The 21,156-nt window shown below is 49.5% G+C and overlaps 11 protein-coding genes across 11 annotated transcripts; 5 read left to right on the forward strand and 6 right to left on the reverse strand.

Moving 5' to 3' along the window:
* Positions 1 to 317: 317 nt before the first annotated feature.
* LCP9604111_6509 (glycoside hydrolase family 16 protein) lies at positions 318 to 1,472 on the forward strand (the record flags this gene model as incomplete). Its single annotated transcript, XM_039074438.1, has 1 exon — positions 318 to 1,472. One exon carries the CDS (start codon positions 318 to 320, stop codon positions 1,470 to 1,472), a length of 1,155 nt encoding a protein of 384 aa, XP_038927559.1.
* A 419-nt stretch (positions 1,473 to 1,891) lies between these two features.
* LCP9604111_6510 (uncharacterized protein) lies at positions 1,892 to 2,305 on the reverse strand (the record flags this gene model as incomplete). Its single annotated transcript, XM_039074440.1, has 1 exon — positions 1,892 to 2,305. One exon carries the CDS (start codon positions 2,303 to 2,305, stop codon positions 1,892 to 1,894), a length of 414 nt encoding a protein of 137 aa, XP_038927560.1.
* A 516-nt stretch (positions 2,306 to 2,821) lies between these two features.
* On the reverse strand, positions 2,822 to 5,086 carry LCP9604111_6511 (uncharacterized protein; the record flags this gene model as incomplete). Its single annotated transcript, XM_039074441.1, has 1 exon — positions 2,822 to 5,086. The coding sequence occupies one exon, from the start codon at positions 5,084 to 5,086 to the stop codon at positions 2,822 to 2,824; it is 2,265 nt and encodes a 754-aa protein (XP_038927561.1).
* An 870-nt stretch (positions 5,087 to 5,956) lies between these two features.
* LCP9604111_6512 (dTDP-4-dehydrorhamnose reductase family protein) lies at positions 5,957 to 7,075 on the reverse strand (the record flags this gene model as incomplete). Its single annotated transcript, XM_039074442.1, has 4 exons — positions 5,957 to 5,987; positions 6,048 to 6,759; positions 6,814 to 6,833; positions 6,894 to 7,075. 4 exons carry the CDS (start codon positions 7,073 to 7,075, stop codon positions 5,957 to 5,959), a joined length of 945 nt encoding a protein of 314 aa, XP_038927562.1.
* Positions 7,076 to 9,521: 2,446 nt separating this feature from the next.
* LCP9604111_6513 (FAD-binding oxidoreductase) lies at positions 9,522 to 11,199 on the forward strand (the record flags this gene model as incomplete). The annotated part of the gene is made up of 2 exons (XM_039074443.1): positions 9,522 to 11,114; positions 11,167 to 11,199. 2 exons carry the CDS (start codon positions 9,522 to 9,524, stop codon positions 11,197 to 11,199), a joined length of 1,626 nt encoding a protein of 541 aa, XP_038927563.1.
* Positions 11,200 to 11,608: 409 nt separating this feature from the next.
* Positions 11,609 to 13,565, forward strand: LCP9604111_6514 (STE20 family serine/threonine-protein kinase; the record flags this gene model as incomplete). The annotated part of the gene is made up of 4 exons (XM_039074444.1): positions 11,609 to 11,654; positions 11,720 to 11,787; positions 11,862 to 12,029; positions 12,081 to 13,565. 4 exons carry the CDS (start codon positions 11,609 to 11,611, stop codon positions 13,563 to 13,565), a joined length of 1,767 nt encoding a protein of 588 aa, XP_038927564.1.
* Positions 13,566 to 14,134: 569 nt separating this feature from the next.
* On the forward strand, positions 14,135 to 14,406 carry LCP9604111_6515 (uncharacterized protein; the record flags this gene model as incomplete). Its single annotated transcript, XM_039074445.1, has 2 exons — positions 14,135 to 14,303; positions 14,363 to 14,406. 2 exons carry the CDS (start codon positions 14,135 to 14,137, stop codon positions 14,404 to 14,406), a joined length of 213 nt encoding a protein of 70 aa, XP_038927565.1.
* A 592-nt stretch (positions 14,407 to 14,998) lies between these two features.
* On the forward strand, positions 14,999 to 16,099 carry LCP9604111_6516 (asparaginase ahrA; the record flags this gene model as incomplete). Its single annotated transcript, XM_039074446.1, has 1 exon — positions 14,999 to 16,099. One exon carries the CDS (start codon positions 14,999 to 15,001, stop codon positions 16,097 to 16,099), a length of 1,101 nt encoding a protein of 366 aa, XP_038927566.1.
* Positions 16,100 to 17,268: 1,169 nt separating this feature from the next.
* Positions 17,269 to 18,153, reverse strand: LCP9604111_6517 (uncharacterized protein; the record flags this gene model as incomplete). Its single annotated transcript, XM_039074447.1, has 3 exons — positions 17,269 to 17,751; positions 17,832 to 17,862; positions 17,930 to 18,153. The coding sequence occupies 3 exons, from the start codon at positions 18,151 to 18,153 to the stop codon at positions 17,269 to 17,271; spliced, it is 738 nt and encodes a 245-aa protein (XP_038927567.1).
* An 886-nt stretch (positions 18,154 to 19,039) lies between these two features.
* LCP9604111_6518 (uncharacterized protein) lies at positions 19,040 to 19,714 on the reverse strand (the record flags this gene model as incomplete). Its single annotated transcript, XM_039074448.1, has 2 exons — positions 19,040 to 19,438; positions 19,490 to 19,714. 2 exons carry the CDS (start codon positions 19,712 to 19,714, stop codon positions 19,040 to 19,042), a joined length of 624 nt encoding a protein of 207 aa, XP_038927568.1.
* A 332-nt stretch (positions 19,715 to 20,046) lies between these two features.
* On the reverse strand, positions 20,047 to 20,485 carry LCP9604111_6519 (uncharacterized protein; the record flags this gene model as incomplete). The annotated part of the gene is made up of 3 exons (XM_039074449.1): positions 20,047 to 20,068; positions 20,124 to 20,307; positions 20,467 to 20,485. The coding sequence occupies 3 exons, from the start codon at positions 20,483 to 20,485 to the stop codon at positions 20,047 to 20,049; spliced, it is 225 nt and encodes a 74-aa protein (XP_038927569.1).
* Positions 20,486 to 21,156: the final 671 nt, after the last annotated feature.

Here is a 21,156-nt window from a genome sequence, read left to right on the forward strand (position 1 = left end):
TAATTGTGATGTAATATAGAATGTATTCCGTCCGAGCAGCACATTGGTTTATATGTCCTTGAACCTTGCATGGCCGTACTAGTCGATGTAGGGCGACGACCAAGCAGACTAGGCCATTTATAGCGAGGTGATCCATGGATGCACAGGCGGGAAAGATCGGCGCTTTTCCATTTTAGGAACAGAGTAAATATCCATGACGACAAACTCGATAGCTTTTCGAGGATCACCAGGGTGTAATCTAGGCAGTAGAGCATAGAGCCCAACTCATCTCCAAATCCAACTATACCAAATCCTATATGCAGACTATATCAATCAACATGGACAACCAACAGCTACCATATCTAAACGGCGACAGCGGGGCCAACCCGAGCGACCCCACTCTCGAGCTCAAATCCCCAATCATCAACAGCCAACCAGACGGAGCCGGAGACACCCCAACCAACTCTCGCCCCTGGTATAACCCACTCGGCTGGTCACTGCTCGTGAAACTCCTCGTCAGCACAGCAGCCATAGTAATCATCCTCCTGGTTGCAATCCTAGTCCCCTACCAAATAGTCTCAAACCGCTACCCAAACTACATACCCTTGAACTACACCCTCGCCGACACCTACTCCGGCCCAAACTTCTTCGAGCAATTCACCTATTTCACAGACGAAGACCCGACAAAGGGCTTCGTCGTCTACGTCAACAAAACAACCGCCGAACACCTGAACCTCACCTATGCATCCGAGACATCGGCCATCCTGCGCGTCGACGCATCAACCCCGAACACCCGTTCTGGTCGGAACTCCGTCCGCATCGAGTCGAGGAATACATACGACTCTGGCTTGTTTATCTTCGATATCATTCATACGCCCTTCGGCTGTGCGACCTGGCCTGCGTTGTGGTTGACCGATGGCTATAGCTGGCCGACGAATGGCGAGATCGATGTTCTTGAAACTACCAATATCGGCAGTCATGGGAATGAGGTTTCGATCCATACTACGAAAGGGTGCAATATGGATGTCAAGCGCAAACATACCGGCCAGGCAATCTTTAAGAATTGCGACAATTCCACGAATGGGAATTCCGGCTGCGCGGTCATCGGTGATGAGTATACTTACGGAGAGGCGATGAACAACCGTGGTGGAGGAGTTTATGCCCTTGAACTCCGCGACGCCGGGATCCGCGCTTGGTTCTTTCCGCGTGTAGCTGTCCCTGCTGATGTCGCTGCTGGGAATCCGGATCCGAGTAGCTGGGGCGTTGCGCTGGCGGATTTCCCGAGTACGAATTGCGATATTGCGACGCATTTCAAGAACTTGAGTATCATTGTTAATATCGATCTCTGTGGTGAACTTGCTGCTCAGAAGCAGTTTTATGAGACTATGTATCATTGTCCCGCGACTTGTTCAAGCTTTGTTGCGAATAATCCTGGCGGGTTTGTTGGTGCTTATTGGGAGTTTAATAGTTTCAAGGTTTATCGTGCTTATTGAGATTAGAGGATGGTTGAAGGCAGGGTTCTTTTTGGCCTAATTTTGCTATTTGCTGGGTGACATGATTGGGTTGATCAGAAGCAAAAGGAATGTTTTGTGGCAGCATGTCTTTTTGGTTGTTTGATAGGCTTTTGCTGAAGGAGTTTGGTGTCGGGATGTACCGTACGAGCAGATAAATGATGACTTTTCTTTCGTGCTATTTGTATTTTCAGTCTGAACAGCAAAGCGCTATTGCATAGGAGATCGACACAAGATCAGAGATAGTCGAGACCTACTGCACTCATGATGGGGCACGCGTAGCTGAATATCAGACACGACATATCCGTTTGAATGCCGGATGAAAATAGCAGTCAATATGGCCAGAAAATTGAGGGATAGCATTTCATTTCTGATTAAACGAAATCCTAGATATTTGAAGCTCATGCTCTCGGGTCGTCGCTCTCATCACTGTAACACTCCTCGCCATTCTCCTCATACTCATTATTGTCAATATCGCCCCACCATCCTTCTCCAGATACTTCGACCGTCTCATCGATGCAGTGCAGTAATTTCCCAGAGAGGTGTATAGCCCCTCCTTGCCACCAGAAGTTAGCGTGAAGCGGACCAATCAGTGCCTTGAACTCTTGGCAGTATGGCTTGTCCTCGGCGAGATCGAAGTACTCCACGTCTGCATTGTTGACGACGAGATTTAGATCGGTGCTGATAGTGCCGGAAAAGGAGTGTCGCTCTCCATCCCGGGTCTGGATCAAAGCATGTATCCTTCCTTTGTTGCAGGTGAGACTTCCTGGAGATCTATGCTCCTCGCGTGGTTGGCTAGCGGATTCTCGATTCATCTTGGGAATTGTTTGGTAATGAGCAAGGTTGGGATAGAATTTGGTGTTGGTCAGTCCAGTGGTCTTGTGCGTTGGACGACGAAGCGGGTGGAGGGATAGTTCTCGGCGCGATGTGACAACAAGTCAGATGGTGTGATGACTCTTCTCAGAGGCTTCGCTGGAAAATGAAAGAGATGTCAGAATAATCTTGGATCGAAGTGAGAAATGATGAGAAATGACTTCGGAATTAGTGTCAAATAAATGCGAAAGATAGATATTCAGTTTCACTTCATTGCTAAATCAACATAAAATGGGTATCTCTAACAAAGATGAATCGTCTGTCAACCACAACCGGCTATCAATAATTCATCTCTAGATCAAAAGACACGGAATGCATCAATGCTAACGAAATTGTACTCAACAGCCAGTGGCCCAAGAGACCCTAGGTATACCAAAACAGAAACCCGCAAAAAAACTCAATCATGATCATCGTAACAGTACATAAGAAAGGAAAAGAAAACAAGATGAATGAAACCACTACAGCTGCCGTAGCAGACTGCCATCTGCAAAGGGATTCTCTGGAGACATATCCAGCAATGGCCGTGTGGCATTGCGATCACCCGTTGCGACACCATGTCCGGTGCGTGGATTCCAATGACTAGTAGTGCTGGCTGAATGTGCCAGCAAACTGTTTGCAGTGAACTGGGCTTCCGGGCTTCCTTCAGAAGAAATCGGGGCCGCGTATTTGTTTGAGTGGTGACGGACGCTGCGGGCAGTGTTTCGCCGCTGAGGTGTGGTGTCCGCGGCCGGCCGTCTCCAAGAAGTCGCGGGTGGGATAGCGATTCCTCCCGGGGGCTGATCCGGACCAGTGGCAGCGTCGATCAGTTGCATGCCTGGTTGGACTTTCACGCCGCGACCCTTGCCCTTGCGGCTATGCTGCGGTGGCTCGACAAAGACTGGGGTTAGGTCAACCAGAGGCTTTTGCTTAAGAGATGGGGTTCGAGTGAAATTGGATGAATCGGGAGCACGAGTCATTGTGTTGGTCCGGCTGTTGGGGTTTGAGTCGTGGCCGGGGGTATGTGTGGATCCTCCGCTCATAAAGCCAACGCCTGAAAAGGCTTCTTGCTTGGCTCTTTTATCGCGATCCTCCCGTTCCCGCATAGCATTTTGTCGCTGGGTGTAGGTTCGGCCTAGGAGTCCGGATGGTGCAAAAGCAGATTCTCCTTCCTCGGGCGAAGAGATACCTGAAATCAATGCCTGTCTATCGCCGAAAGGCCCGTCCATTTCGGCGTCGAGCATCATAGTCTGGGAATATGAAGGTGGAGGGGGCACATATCCACGAAGAGTCTTCTTCCGAGCAAAGTACTCTTTGGAGCTTGTCGGCCTCCGTTGATCAGAGCTTTCGCGCCTCGAAGATTCAGCCGAAGTCTCTCGTTCTAGGAGTGGGACTTCGTTGTACACATTTCTCGGCTCATGCGTTGATTTCTTCGTCCCGGCGCGCTGCACAAGTTTCTCGGTCTCTGCTTTCTGGGCTGCTCCTTTCTTGTTGACAAGATACCAACTTCTCCACTTCTGTACTGCCCGGTACCATGTATCTGCGATAGACTTGTCGCTGGTCGAGAAAAAGTGCAGAAAGTTTTCGGTCGACAGAAACATGGATGATTTTTGCTGGCTCTTGATTGCGAAACACAGCTTCTTGGGTGGCTTGATATCCTTGTTCAGCGCCCGAGCGCTAGGAAAGTAGATGTCATAGTCGGATATATGGCAGATATTGGTTTCCTCGGTGTCCTCCTTTTTTGAGATTGTCACTTGTCCATCAGCACGCAGAGTAACATAACGCTTATCCCACTTGCGACGACGCTGGGAATGGTAAATATGGACAGTCACTGGGGATGGTGGCCCACTGGAGGCATTCCCAGCATCGAGCTGAGCGAGGGCTTCCACGCTGGAGGGGGGAATAACGATGAACTGGTTCTCTGCATCGTGTGACCAGGAATTCATAACTTCCCGGACATGCTCGTAGCGGCGGAGGGGACGCTCTAGGCCAACTTGCGAGAAAGACTCCATGAGAATGAATCTGTCCGCATCAATGTCCCGAGATAAGTGCTTAGTGGCATCTAGCAATAAATCCCGGACTTGAGTTGACGGGGTGACAGTGAGATCCGCGACGGCATCTCCATATCTGACAAGGGCATGTCGCTCTCCGGCGTTGACAGCGCTGACAGGAGCATCAACTCCTGGAACGATTCCGGTTCCGCCCACCCCGATGTATCTTGGGGGGGACTCGGTTCTCTTGAGGTGGACCTTGGATCGGGAAAGTTTGACCTTCTGGAAGAAAGACTTGCGATGCTCATCGTTCGATGAGTGGGAACTGTGCGGGGGGCGCGCCGGGACAGGTTCCGATCGGGGTTGTTGCGCCGAGATCTCCCCTCCAGTCAATTGTTCCATCGCACCTTGTCGGTGCACCTCACGTGCTTCCTCTTCCTCCTCATCTTGCTCCGCCAAAGGGCGACTAGTTGCGGCCCGTTCATTTTGTCGTAGCTCACCTCGCTGCTCCAGCTGAGTCCGAGCGTAGCCCGGGATTGCAGGAGGAGGTGCGACATTTCCACTTGACTGTGGCCGATTTCGATGATATCGAGAACGGCTCCTCGCGATCGAGGGGTTCTGCTCTCCGATGCTATGCACAGGCGCCGGTGGTGCGGCCATTTCGACGTCGCCAGTTGTCGCACCTGGCATTCCACGATACCGAGAGAACATTTGAGGTAGGGATTGCGCCGTGGCTGTCACACTATTCTCACTCATGTTTTGGAAATTTCTCACTTGAAATTCGCCCCCGGGGGCCGAGGCGCAAGAGTTTCGTAATGTGTTTCACGTTCTATCGCCAGGATAAGGTTAGCGTCGCCTTAAACCAAATGGCAATTTCCCGTAATTTCCTTCGGGTCGAAGATCGAACGGCCAGTGCTGCGAGTGCGATTCGGGTTCCTGGAAGTGTACAGAAGGTGGAAAACACAATTGAGACAAATGTGGGAAAAGTCCGCAGGATTCGACTCAACACAACCCCAGTGCTCGCGATCAAACCGGCCTGTTCTCAATCGACCATTCGCGTTTCGTTAGGGGGGAAAAGCGACCCGCACCGATCATCAATTGGGCCGGCCTAGGCTGGTGCATGGGGTTCGCTGGCTCGTAGGAATCGATCGTTGGATCGATCATTGGATAGATCGTATATTGATTGGACTCACCGAAGTCACTTGGCATGCAGTAGTTGATCATCGAGGAGTTGGAGAAAGGAGAAACATGATTGTCCAGAAGTTCAGGTGGGCAGGTGGGCAGATGTCAGGTCCCTGCCCGGTTGGTTTGGCCAAACATTTCCGGATCCGACGCGCCGCGTGCGGTTTCACGCGCTGTCGGAGTACAATGTACAATATACGTTGGCCTGATGGAGTATATATCTATGATCGACAGGTACGGAGGACTATTGGCATTGTATTGGCACTATTAGATTGTTCAATGGACAATGTGAGATTATTATTGGATGATATCTACGGGTCCACAGGACGATCAGATCTAAGTGTCTCACTCCAGACGTGCTTGCTATTCTCCTTTCTGGTTTTCAACGGGACTTGGCTTTTCTATATTTGATCATTCTTACAGGCGAATTGAATTCGGTCGATCTTATTTCCTATAAGCACCCATTTCCCGGCGCCTATGGGTTGTTAGCATAGACATACAAACAAGGTATAGGTACACCCCGGGGAGAACTTACCACCACGCAATGAAGTCCACTGTTCGCACATCAATCCCAAGCTCAGTCAATGCCTTGGTAGACAGATGTGTATCATAAGGCCGTACGACACTCGAATTGGGATCATTGCCCTGCTTATTGGGGATCATTCCGGGAATGGCCACACCCATCACCTTGGCCAACTTCTGACAAATCTCATACTTGGTCATACGGTCCTCGGACGTAAATTGCAGGATGTGAGGGAAGTCCTTCCGCTTCTCCTTCTCGCGCAGGTACTTGATGACAATGTCCCGACACACGCGCGCCACGTCCTCGGTGTTGGTTGGGTACCGTATGCCCCAGTCGTCCATTTTCACGCCGGCGTTTTCATCCGTAGCCTTTGTTACTGCGTCGATGAGGGTGTTGATCGCGCTCTCCGAGTTATTCTTGGCGGTGCCGTACAGCACCGGCACGCGCAGCACCACGCCCATGCCTGAGGCACTGGTCTCTTCTAATACGGCCACCTCGCCATCACGCTTCAATTGCCCGTACAGATTCGGTGGCTTGGTCTCGGCATTGGCCTCGTATGGTGCCTCGCCTTCGGTGCCGGGGAAGACGTAGTCGGTCGAGATGTAGATGAGGAAGGCGCCGCGAGCTTGGCATTCCTTAGCCAGTGCTCGAGTGGCATCGACATTGACCTTGCGGGCTTGATCTGGGTGCTGGTCACATAGGTCCGGGGACCTGTTTGCGGCGCCTGTGAGCTGTCAGTCTATGATGGGGTATCAAGTCAGCCAATTAACTAGCTTACAATGGATGACAATCTGAGGCCTAGGCATAGTTCAAAGGTGATTAATGTCTATAATCAAGATCTAAATGGAATATACATACTTGACTTCATCGAACAGCATTCGGATATCCTCCTCCTTCTCCAGGTCGGCCTTCAAGATAGTAGGCGGGGCAGGGCGGGTGAATCCCTGGCCAACAACCAACACGCCCGAGTGCTGGAAGGTGTTGAAAACAGAACGGCCGAGCAAGCCACTGGCTCCAGTAACAAGAACGTTAGATGTCATTTTTGTTGTAGATATGGGTTAAGGGAGGAAGATGGGGAGGATTTCCTTTCTGAAACCGCGGGACCAACTGTGACGTAACTAACTTCTCCCAGTGGATATAACAGTGAGGACATAATTAAGCCACCTATGTAGACAGGCAACACATGTGGATTCACTCAATTCGATCAATTGAATCAATTCCAGTCGGTTCTGTGCTTTACACACGTTAAGATATGCCATATGATACTAGGGGTGTGTATATGATTTCCTATTTGGGCTGCCGCTTTAATCAGACTCAGGCTCTCAGAGTAGACATCAGCACGAACTCACAGAACAGTCACGTGCATGATGACTTATACTATGTAAGACGGGTGCTCATTGGATGCTCGCTGATTACTCAGTGGCACTCTGTGTCTAATCAGTGAGCAACTCTGATCACTTAGCTTTAATGGAACAGCCCCACAAGGTCGTTTATACTGTGATGTTTAGTTCGTAGGTCAAATCATTTCAAGAATTTTGCGTATTTTCCTTCTGGCAATAAAAGAGCCCACTCTGTGCAATTGATCGCAATGCCCGAAAAGATGCCTCCCTTTTGCAGGTTGGACTTCAAGTCATTTCAAGACTGGAACGGTGACCGTCCATCACAGATCCTGATATTCCACAACAATGACTCTTCATGGTGGATCAAAGTTACCGTGGATTGGTCCTTGCCAGAACAAGTACTAAGTCTGGGTTATTTGAAACGCCGGTCCGTCTTTCGAGAATTCCTTAAAGCGATTGATTTTGTCTAATTGCAGCTTTTGGACGATACTGTGACAAACATTACTCTAAACTTGACCGAGCAGAGTCAAAACTCGATCATTATACGGGATGGGTATCAAAACCCAGCGAACTTCTTCATTACCGTTACCCATCGAATGTACTGCAAGATTGCGGAAGATCCAAAGAGGGTCATATACCCGGCGGGAACGATGTTTACCAACATTTGAGGCTCGCTGTTTGCATACTGTTGAGGTTATAGCTCCAACAGTCTCCATAGTTGTGTTCGAGCAACGCCTGTTTGCTTATAAAACGATTGACCGCCCTATCTATGAGCCTGAAGGCACGAACCATGTGTTAAACGAAATTAATGTCCTTGCACAACTTCGCGGACTTCCGAGCATCGCGCAGCTAGTTAGTCTAGTTGTATCAGAGAACCCATATAAGACCTGCCCGTCAACCGCTATGCCAACAGTGATCACAGGATTTCTTCTTGAATACTATTCCGGAGGGTCACTTGAGCAAATTTTTGAGGATGAGTTTCAATTTGATACTTTGCCAGTACAATGGGCCTTACAAATTGGGACAGCCTTAAATACATTGCACAAAAGAGGGCGAACTCATCTTGACATCAAGCCGTCGAATATCGTTTTGGATGCCAATAAAAATGCCGTCCTTATCGATGTCAGCGGAACCGGTGGTTACGTGTGGGAATCGCGTTCAACAGAGATGCAGGTTCTCATTCAGCAAAACAGTGAAACAAGTCCTGCCAACACACCGTTTGAGGCACGGGTTGCCACGGATCGTTAGGCTTATGGAAGATTACTTTCGGCTCTCGCCGAAAAAATTGGGACACCTGGGATTGGTAGAAGACTGCAGTCTATCGCTGATGGTCTGACCAAGGCGGCCCCCAAATCTCGCATCTTACTATCCGACGCTCTCGCGCAACTAGATGAGAAGGCGTAGTATTCGTCCACAAGAAGCCTGAACCCTGCGAGGGTAGAACCGTGTACATCAAGTGCCATTTTTTTCCATTCAGCCACCTAATTTCCTCTATCAACTCGAAAAAGACACCTGATGACCGAAGTCTGTTTCTGTTTCTGTTCTGTTCTGTTGTGAACCTGCCATACAGGTACAACCAGCACCAATCTGACATGCCCAAGGCTTATTATTGAAATATCGCCGGAAAACTGCTGAGGTATCAGTCGAGCGGGTGTTGGGGGTTCCAATACGGAGCTGGAGGCTGGGAAGCAGGGGAGAAGGGGGTCTTTTTGTTGTCATCTTGAACCTAAATCTATTACGAATCCGGATACTCCGTATAGAAGTCAGGATGGAATGATACAAACTTAGGACCTGCACGCGACTCTCTTCATAACCCTAATGGGGCCGAGAATATACAGCCATGATACACCTGTCCAATTTTACTCTGAGATCAAAAAGCGGCAAGAGGTGAGCACTAAAACAGAAAGGGGACGGTCTCGAGTGCTAGGCATTATCCGGTGAATATGCAACTATATTTACTGAATTTGTATAATATTATCTATGCAAACTACCAATTAAACAATATAGACTGCTCTAAATATTCTACAAGCATTGAATATAGAAGGCCGAAAATCCCCGAGACCTGCGAGCTCTCGGAGGCAAATCGGACCATCGGAGTATCTCCACTTGACATTCTCAAAATTGTTCCTTTTTGAAATCCTCAGCCATGTCCGGTGTCAGGAACATCACAGCTGCTTTGCGGCGGGCCCGAGTGCCTCGTCCCAGTCTTGCTATTCGCACTGTCCAATCCATCACACCTTTGACTGTGCGCACCTTCAGCGCCAGCTCCACTCGCTCCGATTCCCGCCAGATCAAGTTCACCAGCGACGCCTACCCCAACCTCAAGCGCGACCCTAAATTCGCTGAGATCTCTGCGGAAGATGTTACATACTTCAAGGAACTTCTCGGCTCCCAATCGGCCGTGATCGATGGCGTGACCACCGACGCGAAGGACGATATCGAACCCTTCAACAGCGACTGGATGCGCAAGTACCGTGGCCACACCCGGCTTGTTCTGAAGCCCAAGAATGCAGAGGAGGTCAGCAAGGTGCTGAAATACTGCAACGACCACAAATTGGCTGTCGTGCCGCAGGGTGGAAACACCGGTCTTGTCGGTGGTTCGGTGCCGGTCTTCGATGAGATCGTCGTCAACACTTCCCGCATGAATCAGATCCACTCTTTCGATGCTGCCACCGGTGTGCTGGTCGCCGATGCCGGTGTTATCCTTGAGGCTGCTGACCAGTACCTCGCCGAGCGGGGATACCTCTTCCCTCTGGACCTGGGTGCCAAGGGATCCTGCCAGATTGGTGGAAATGTCTCCACCAATGCCGGTGGCCTGCGTCTCCTCCGCTACGGCAGTCTGCATGGTAGCGTTCTCGGCCTCCAGGCGGTCCTGCCGGACGGGACTATCGTGGATGCGCTGTCGACTCTACGCAAAAACAACACTGGCTACGATCTTAAGCAGCTGTTTATCGGCGCCGAGGGTACCATTGGCCTCGTGACTGCTGTCTCTATTCAGTGCCCCCCGCGTCCCAAGGCGGTTAATGTGGCTTACTTCGGTCTTGAGAGCTTCGACCAGGTCCAGAAGGCCTTCCTCGCTGCCAAGGGCCAGCTCTCGGAGATTCTCTCTGCGTTCGAGCTGATGGACGGTGGCAGCCAGAAAATGGTTATTGAAGCTACGGGTAACAAGCACCCTCTTGAGGGTGAGTATCCTTTCTACTGTCTGGTGGAGACTAGCGGTTCCAACGCCGAGCACGACATGGCCAAGCTGGAGTCGTTCTTGGAGAGCGTGATGAGCGACGGTATTGTCGCCGACGGTGTACTAGCCCAGGACGAGACCCAATTCCAGGCCCTGTGGCGCTGGCGTGAGGGTATCACCGAATCTCTGAGTCACTTGGGCGGCACCTACAAATACGATGTGTCGATCCCATTGTCGGATCTGTACCTCCTTGTGGAGGATTGCAAAGCACGTCTCACGGAAAAGGGCCTGGTCGGTGATGATGAGTCTTTCCCTGTTCGTGCTGTTGTTGGTTATGGTCACATGGGTGACTCCAACCTGCACTTGAACGTTGCCGTGCGACAGTACAGCAAAGAAGTGGAGAAGGCGATCGAGCCGTGGGTGTACGAGTGGATTCAGAAGCGCCATGGAAGTATTAGTGCTGAGCATGGCCTTGGCGTTGCCAAGCGGGAGTTCATTGGTTACAGCCAGAACGAGACGATGGTGAAGCTGATGAAGCAGCTGAAGAACCTCTATGACCCGGTAAGTGGAGCGGCATTGATCTGTGTGGGTAATTGCTAACATTTATTTTTAGAATGGTATCATGAACCCATACAAGTATATTTAGAGCTAAGTGCAATGTTGTATAGGATTGGAGCATAACAAAAGTCTCGGGGCCGAGAAGTAATAATTACATTATGCACGAGCATGTACGAGCATGTCCAACGCACAAACTCAAGTCAAATAAGTAAATGATAATCCTTCCAAGGCCATATTGGCAATGTTAGAGGTAAATCCCATCAGCTGAGTGGACCCCTTGCATTTTTACCCCAGTTGCTGCCTGAGGCCAGCCGTTGCCATGTGATACGGAGCTTGTTTAGGGATGGACGCTCCACCCCTTGCCCGCCATTCCCGATGGCTTCTTTACTCTCGTCTTGACCTCTTGGAAGTCCCAAGCTATTCATTCATTACTTGGATGAGCCCTGTCGACATTCCCTGTCTGACCGGAGTAGCTAGCTGGGCTGAATTATTGCGCGATGGACGACATGGCAAGCCACTATCAGGTGATGGAGGAGCTGGGAAGTGAGTTGCCTAAAGCTCTTTTTATTTGTTGCATTTCCGTCGCTAACCGTAATCTCCGTTTGCAGGTGGTAGTTTTGGGGTTGTTTACAAGGCCATTGACAAGACCGACGGCGAGATCGTTGCCATTAAACACGTACGCGCTTTCATGATCTTCGATATTCGAGTTTCAATTTGTCACATCTCGTTCAATTGTTGACCCCTTTTCAGATCGATCTCGAGTCTAGCGAAGACGATATTCAGGAGATTCAACAGGAGATTTCCGTTCTGGCTACCTGCGCTAGCCCCTACGTTACACAATACAAAGCCAGTTTCCTTAAGGGGCACAAGCTATGGATTGTTATGGAATACCTCGGGGGTGGCTCTTGCTTGGATTTGGTACGTTCCTTGCTGCTATTTTATCAGGGGTTTATTGCTAACTCGCCCCAGTTAAAACCTGGATGTTTTAACGAAGCCCATGTGGCCATCGTCTGCAGAGAACTCCTCCTGGGCTTGGATTACCTGCACAACGAAGGAAAAATTCACCGTGATGTCAAGGCTGCCAATGTTCTCCTTTCCCAGACCGGAAAGGTGAAGCTGGCAGACTTTGGCGTCGCCGCACAGCTAGTCAATATCAAGTCGCAGCGCAATACATTCGTCGGAACTCCATTCTGGATGGCACCGGAGGTCATCCAGCAGGCTGGATACGACTTCAAGGCGGATATCTGGTCCTTAGGTATCACGGCAATCGAGATGATCAACGGAGAACCCCCGCATGCCAGCACACACCCCATGAAAGTGCTGTTCCTGATTCCGAAGAATCCCGCCCCTCGCCTCGAAGGAAACGACTACAGCAACACATTCAAGGACTTCATTGCACAATGTCTGACAAAGGACCCGGATTTGCGGCCGAGCGCGAAGGAGCTCCTGAGACACAAGTTCATCCGGAATGCGGGCAAGGTTGAGTCACTTCAAGAACTGATTCATCGCAAGCAGGACTGGGATGCTGGCCGTGGTGAATCGAGAGACGTGAAATACTATGCCGAGTCTCTCAACAACATGACCAGGCCGGATGATCTCGATGAGGACGATTGGGTCTTTGATACAATCAAGGCTCCTCCAATGTGGAAGCCTAAGGGCACGGATTGGATGACATTCGACGAGGAGGAGGAGGCAATGCCTGATCCAGCCCAGATGCTCGAGGACTTGCATATAAGCGCACCGCCGCCGCCTAGACACCAGGCTAACTCTACCGTTCGCCGAGTTCCTACCGACCGGTCTCCGTCTGTCAAGCGGGCTAACACCAAGCGTCGCTCAAGTGGTGTCAAACAACCTCTTGGTCTAGACTTAACCTACGGCAACAGCCCGTCTACGGTCAGACAGTTCCGCCGGGTGTCAGACAAAGTCCCCACTGATCTGAACCCAGCCAAGCAGGGCTATGATGAGAATCAAAGCCCGAAAACGGTGTCTACCGATACTTCAAGCAAGGAGGCTCAGATTGGACGACGTGCCTATAGCAAGGCAGTGGGAATGTCCTGCCAAGAAGTCCTGTCAACAACAGGAGATGGTGACAAACGTGAGGCAATCTCCAGACTCGCAGAGGCCTGGAGCGACCTGGAAATGGTCGACCCCGAAGGCCTCTACCACATCGTCAGGATCATGAACGAGAAGATCCAAGCAGACCCCCGCCTCTCCACTCTTCTCCCACCTACACAGCCCGATTCCCCCTCGCGGCCACGTCTCCTGTTGGCCCAAAACAACCCACACCTCAAAAGCCACCGTCGTCGCCAATCCTACGTCCCCGAACCCCAATCCCAGTCGCCCCCATCCATGCCCGCTCAAGCTGCACCCGGTATGGAACACACTAAACAACTCTCCGACGTCCTCTACCAGCGATGGTCAGAAGGTCTCCGCAACCGCTGGGGCGGCATCTAATCTCACCCTGAATCATCCTCACGCAACATCAACCTCAGCACATCCTCTTACTCTTTCTTCCATTCGCTGTATAGTCCCGATTTGGCGTTCTGACGCATGTACAACTCTTTGCCATTGGCTGCATCCTTGGTGTCCGTTCGTTCATTCTGTTTACCGTCGCTTACTCTGGTGGGACTGGTCCCGGAGTTTCTAATGATCTGGTGTAATATTTTTGCGCTTTCTTGTGTACTTTCTTTGCCCCGATAGAATGCTGCTTGTGCTTCTGTCTTTGTTTATTGGGCCTTGGTCTTTTGTGAATTTTTTTCCTAGGTATTCTCCTGGATTACTAGAACATACATGTCTGAAATGTGACAAATGTCTTGATTTTTTCATCGCTTCGCATTCCTTCGATGTATCTGAAGCTGTAACTAAGATCAAGCAAACGCCATTCATACTTTATCCAGATTCATCCGGTGTCAACTCATCCATAAGTTTACGGTATAGCGTATGCAGGGCATGCGAATGGGGCTCTCCTGGTATCTATGGCGGTCAGCCGGCTGACCCGGGAGTTGTGGAGAGATACTCCGTACATGTGGCTGTCAACTGGGTCTGCGCAGAAGATTGAAGACGAATCCAGCGGAATCTACGATAGCGCGGATACTGGCTACTTGTATATTGAAGATGATGATCCGGATAATGAACTTTGGCTGAAGCTCTCTGACCACATGGACACTTCCATCTTTCTTGTATATCAATGCTGTCAGTACATTCCCTTTGGTTCGTAGCATAGAATCCGCCATTACTCACGCTAGCACCAGGGATAGAAACGAATGCCAACTGGGCGATCCAGGAAGGGGAATAAATAACACAGCACCTACAAAACAACTCAGTCATTCGTAAATCCCCAACTTGACCTAATTCCACCACCACATTCCGAACTTGACTTTTTTATTGGAAATAAACCCAAGATAAGATTTAAGATACTTGGATTTATACTTAGCTCATAGAATCTCCAACTTGATATCGCAACAGTCTATAAAAACAGTCATTTAATCGATGATTCAGCAACTTCATGAACGCCAAGGCCTGTATTTTATGCATGAGACCCATATACTGAAGAATACCAGACAATTTAACCGAAGGAACAAATCGGCTTCACTTTAAAATCTATGGAGTCATTTTCCATTTGAGTCAAGGTCCCGCTGGTGACCCCAAACCAGCGGGATCACTCCAACGCCAATGGGTCGCGATAACTGACGACCCCAACGGCAAACTCTCCGGCCATAGCTGCTTATGCTGTTATCGCAAAGTTACTATTGCCAAGCAGTGACTCTAAACGGATCTGAAATGGAGTCAACTATAAAAAGTACGGCGAATCCCAGGTTCCCCGGAAGAGCAGCCAGTCCCTTACCCTACACCTTGTCATATACCTTATCATACACACCTCTCCCAAGATGCGTCCTTCTTTAAGCACGTGGACTCTTTTCCTATCCCACCTAGGATGCAGTGTAGCTGCTCCGGTACTACCTATTCTCCCTCATCATCTTGTTGCGCGCGACACCCCCTTCAACAGCAGCCTTCCGAACATCACCATTTTCGCTACTGGAGGCACTATTGCCGGCTCTGCTTCCTCAAACACCGCGACCACGGGATACACCGCCGGTGCACTGGGCGTTGATATCCTTATCCAAGCCGTGCCTGAGCTCTGGAACCTCTCAAATGTCAAAGGTGTCCAGGTCGCTAATGTTGATTCGGGGTCCATCACCCCCGAGATTCTCCTGAACTTGTCATCGCTGATCCAAGAGGCTCTGGACGACCCATATTGCCAGGGAGCCGTCGTCACTCATGGAACAGATACTTTGGAGGAATCGGCCATCTTCCTGGACCTGACGATCAAGACGGAGAAGCCTGTCGTCGTGGTGGGCGCTATGCGGCCCGCAACAGCCATCAGCGCCGATGGACCCATGAACTTGCTGGAAGCCGTCACTCTAGCAGGCAGCCCCGATGCACGGGGCCGTGGGACCATGGTTGTGCTGAACGACCGTATCGGGAGCGCCTTCTACATGACCAAAACGCATTCAAATTCCCTAGACACCTTCAAGGCAGTTGAACAAGGCTACCTGGGCTTCTTCCTGGATACCAAGCCGCTGTTCTACTATCCTCCAGTCTTGCCCAATGGCCGTGTGTACTTCAACGTCTCGGGGGCCACGGCATTGCCGGAAGTGGACATCCTATTCGGGCACCAAGTACTCAACCCGAAGCTGGCTCGCTCTGCAGTAGAGAGTGGAGCAAAGGGTTTGGTCTTGGCTGGTATGGGGGCTGGGGGCTGGACAAACGCGGGAACAAGTGAGATTGAGAACTTGGTCAAGAAATACGGTACGCAAGTCGTGGTTTCCAGCAGGACGATGGGGGGCTTTGTCCAGACAGACGGCACTGGAAATATGTACAGTGGACAGGACTTGAACCCCCAGAAGGCTCGTATTATGTTGCAACTTGCTCTTTACGCAGGATATGGCTCTAAGCAGCTCGCCACATTGTTCGGGTTTGCATCTTGAGAGCATGTTCAGATCTCAGCAATAGCGGGAGGCTACATAGCAATTCCTAGTCATTAGCGCTTAGATATATAGTATATAAGGATAAATTCATGTATAACCTGACCTCTCACCGAAATTAGAGCCATATATTCGTAATTACTGGCTCATCCTTCTCACAATGGCACTGCCAAGAATTGAGCTGCAATACGGGTTGGTTCGTGCCCTGCTCAGTAGGATTTAGCCGACAGCAGAGAACCCCACGGCAAAAGATCGTTCCAATATTTGGTGTAGGCCCAGATCTGGTAATGATTGACCAATGTGGATTATCTCCAACTGAGCTTATCGAGAACAGCATCTCCAGGTCTGGGCAAAACTGGGCAATGTCAGCAATTGTCTTATCTGATGATACCCAGTGGGGCCGTGAAACAATTCGCGTTATCTACTCCATATGTTGTACATCTTTTACGTCACAATTTCACCTAATCATGATCCAATTCAATGAGCCAATGATACACCGGGTATGATGGAGTATCGTTGAAAAATCGCAGTTATACCAGAGGGCATAGGAGCATTAGATGTAAGGACATACCGACGTTTTTAGATGTTTGCCTGAGATATTTGCCTGGTCTGTCCTTTAGATGTATATGAAGGCGATCATAAGTATAAACTGTATCTACTCCGTCAAGTCCGTCTCTATGTCTAGCCGGGCAATTGAAAGAGGCCGAAATAAGAAGGTGGGTCCTTCCCGAGACCAGTCTCCACTTCAAACCTTGTAATATCACGGACGGGTTGCTCTTCTGGGCCACGACTGTACCGCAGAGGAACAGGGAATTGATTCCGAAGAACAGATCGGTACGGGTTCTTCGTTATGGTGGAAAAGGAGGCCTTACCATCTGTTTTGAAGTCGGATCTGAATGTTTTGTTTGTCTAGTTTATGGGAAATAGGAGCTAGACGAATATTATAGAGCTCACGGATAATCGCAAGCTCCTAGAAGATGTACAGAGCAGGATGTTGCTATGCATGTCAATTTTATCATATGTTAAATTAAAGGTCCATGTAAACTAAGCTAAGTAGGATGGTAGTAAAATTCTGCAGTCCTGTTGCTTGAAGCTGATGGACTGATTATCATTTGTGTGGTTCACCGCCAAATATTAGATCAGGATGGCATCTCGATTCATGCATTAATCATTCAAACTGTTTCCGCATCCTTGTCGTTATGTTTGGCCACATCGTTGCATTTTGCGTTTCGCTTTGAATGGGAGCGCGGTCGTTGTTTCGATTCATGTGCCGCGCTTTGAGCTTTGGAGGCTATTGCTTTATCCCTTTCATCCAGACGAGCACGAAGTTCAGTAAACATCCGCTCTACCCCATCTAACTGCTCCGTTTCTTGAGCCTTCCACTCGGCGGATTGAATTCGATCTGGTATCGAGCAGAAGTTCGTTTCCGCCCACCCACCCAAAAATAGTAGCCAACCGCCCGACAATTTCCTAAGAGGAAATAACCAGTCCGGCTTGGCTTTATATTCAATACCTTTGGCGTATAACAATCGGACATAGTCGACTAATTCGCGCTTCATCTGAAGCAGTGAATCGAGGTCAAGCTTCGCCTCATAGATACGGAGCCGAAGTGGCGTCCAGATAATCTTCGGCGAGGCCTGCACAATGATACCAGACTTGAGATCGGCACGTATGATACGTGGGTGGCCGATTGGGGAGCGAATCTGAAAAATAATGGATAGAACAGAGTATTCACGATATAACCCAGTAAAGCAGTCGGGATGGAACTAGAAGAAGATCATCAGGGGTTAATAAGGATCATCCATCGATAGAACGAGCCGAAAGATGACTAACCTCGCAAACAGTCCACTTTTCTTTTTTGTGCCTAGACCTCTAGATCTCTTGACAGTTCGTCCCTCGGCAGAGGTCTCGGGGACCTCCCAATCTTTCGTGTTACGGATAAGTTGAGATATGGATTGATGGGGTAGACGATCTGATCGCTTTCGTTTTGGCCGTGATGGAATTTGCTGTGGTTGGGCCATGCTCAGCGGCTGCTCTTCTGTGGGTATCGCTTGCATCACGGTATTGACAATAGGGCGATAGATGGATGGTGGAGAGCGAAGGTGGTTTGTGTGGGATTGGGATCGGGACTGGATTATTGCGAGACGCGGGTCGCGTCACGACTTTGTGTTTCGTAGGCCTCAACGCGCCTGATATTCGAATGCCAATTTAGTAGGCAATTCGGTGCCACTTTAGCCGATTAACAACCGGGCACCTGAACTGAGACTCGAGCTGAGTAGAATAATGGATATATTTCTAAGAAATTATGTTTAAAAGCGATTCTCCATCCAATCACTCCAATCCAGGGCTAGATTGAATAACAAAAAAACAAGTGCATCATCCGTGAATCGAACACGGGCCTCGTCGATGGCAACGACGAATTCTACCACTAGACCAATGATGCTGAGGCACCAGGCGGATCTGAAATCTGATTGGCTGGTTATAGTATAATGAATAGAAATGGAATCAAGACCCTAAAACCCAGAGTATACATATCTATCATGACGGTCATCGACACATTGACCTATTGGATTAGGAATGATGATTTCAGCCAATATTCACGGTTATTACAGAAGCAAAAACCTCAGAATCAATTCATTAATGGATTGATTATCTCTGGCTACCTAATTTCCGAGGTATCAACCTCCAGGGCTACTTCGTGGCTTTTGAAAAGAAGAAAGAATATATGATAGAAGGGCATATACAATGGTATAGGATTCAAATTCGATGATCTTAGCCCGGCAAAAGCGATTTCTGAATGTTGACTATGGCATTCTATTCCTTGTCTGATCCTTTCAACTTGTAATCCAACAGGCCTTTGATTGAGTTGAGTTTGACTGAGTGAAGCTATAAGCTATGCGAATGTACTTTTACAGAGCTAAACATGGCATACAAATAGAACGACTAGACATGGGTGTTATCGTCGAACACATCGATACCCTCTTTCTCCACAGGCTTCGTCTTCCGGGGCATCCACTCATGACGCAAGAGCCCCAGAGCTGTTGGCCGGTCTTCAGGATCCCATTGTAGCGCTTTTCGCATCCACTGCACGAAGCCTTCCACCTCCTCGCCATCAACATTGCGAGCTATCAGGCTCTCCAAGCTTCGGTCTGGTATTGGAGCTTGGCCCGTCCAAGTCCCTTCTTCATCCCAGAACATGGAGCCTAGTCGTGTCTTCTCGCGGAACTCTGGTGCAGGAGGGCCAAGTAGAGCAACTAGCTCTGCGATGTGGACCCGGTCGTCAAAGGCTCCATCTGAGTTTCGTCCGTCAATGAGCCCCTGGGAACTGATGTAGTTCCATGCCTGAATAAACTATGTAAGCGTATTTCCTTTTCCTCAAAATAAAGTACTCACAACGACAGCAGTACCCCAAATTTCTGCCCTGTGATCCGATTTCGATTTCAGGACCTGTTCAGGAGGCCTGCAATGCTTCTCCTCGATACCTGACATATCATCGCCTGGGAAATCCAGACGCAGGGGAACACCATCGCCCGGGAGTATCATTGGGGTGAGAAGCTCGTCATTGCTGGGTCCAGCAACTTGTCTGTTGTTGGAAACGTTAAATGTTGCGTTTGGCATTATGCCTACTCTGAGGATCAGTCAGTCATCCCAGAAACGATGGCGAGTGAAGATACGGGCAGTAAGATAACAGTCTGTGTGCAGGAAGTCCAGCATGACCAGTAATTGTTTTATAGTAGACTTCGTCGATTTGAGATCCAGCTTGTCTCCCGCGTGCATCTGTCCTGGGTCTAGCGAGGGTGCCTCGTGGACAACACAAATATGAGGGCCACGAGGACCCTTGATGGAAAAGCGGTCGCTAACTTCGTGAAGAGGGCACTCGCTTTGCTGGTATGTTTTCGGTGGATTGAGCCACCCATAAGACTTGAGCATATGGTCCACCACATAGATCTTTAAAACAACCATTCTTGGCTCCTTGTTGTTAAGTGAGATTTAGAGCAGTATCGTTCGGGCTAAATGAGACACTCACGTCAGATCAACAGCATACCGAACCGTTGCCGTGGGCCCATAGCCGATTTTGTGTAGAATTCGGTATCTGTCGCTCAAGGTATCTTCATCCTCGACGGGATATGTGTATGTCTCGTTGGGCTCATATCCCGTTGCAAGCTCTTCCTCAATTTTGACAGACGAATCCAGTAGCCCAAGATCAAACACTGGAAAGACTCTTGGGTTGGATGTCCACTGTGATGAGCATCGACGCGACCAGGCTGTTTTTCGACCAAAGGGAGAGATCAGTTGGTACGTGGAAATGGGAAATGGGGAAGAAATCCCATATCTTTGAATAAGCCTTGTGTTAGACCAAACACGCATACCACTCACTCTCCAGTTCATGACGAAGATGCGGTGGTTAACGAATGCGCTTGGTTACGGAGTAGGTACGGTTGAACGACGGAGGACGTGTCACCCCTGCATATTTCCGAGGTCTATTTATATCTCGACCGGTGTTTTCTTTGATCATATAAAGAGGGCCATCACCGCAAGCATAGAAAAAAAAAACAATTCTTAGTATGTCGCTACGGAGAATAAGCCTAAACAGCATTGTCTATCAGGCCCCACAAAATTTGAAGTAGCGACGTGCCCCATAGGTTGAAGTCAGGCTCGATCTGGCACATGAAGCTAGCAGGTGTACACTAGTCTAGACATAACTCAAACCTACACGTTATCGGCTACGGAGATTTCAACCCCTCATGTATTCCGTGGGACTCGTCAAATGGCAATGAGAGCCACGACTCCAGGAACGTCCACGAGAAAGCCCGGTTTGATATTTGTTGCTGACCTACATGGACTTCCACAACACGGTAATGTTGATGTCCCTGTGGTAGGTGAAGCAGCATGTGCTACAGGACCCTCTGCCTGTGCTGTCTCATGTGGGCTACGGAGAGATGGTGGTCAGAGGGATGGGGAGAGGAAGAAGAGAAGAGAATTGGGGGGGGGGGGGGAGAGGTACCATTTTAAACCCAAAAAAAATGGTTTCGTGGGATTAATCAACAAAATAAGAAAAT

The sequence above is a fragment of the Penicillium roqueforti genome, assembly GCF_015533775.1.
Source record: "Penicillium roqueforti strain LCP96 04111 chromosome Unknown scaffold_17, whole genome shotgun sequence".
Lineage (NCBI taxonomy): Eukaryota > Fungi > Ascomycota > Eurotiomycetes > Eurotiales > Aspergillaceae > Penicillium > Penicillium roqueforti.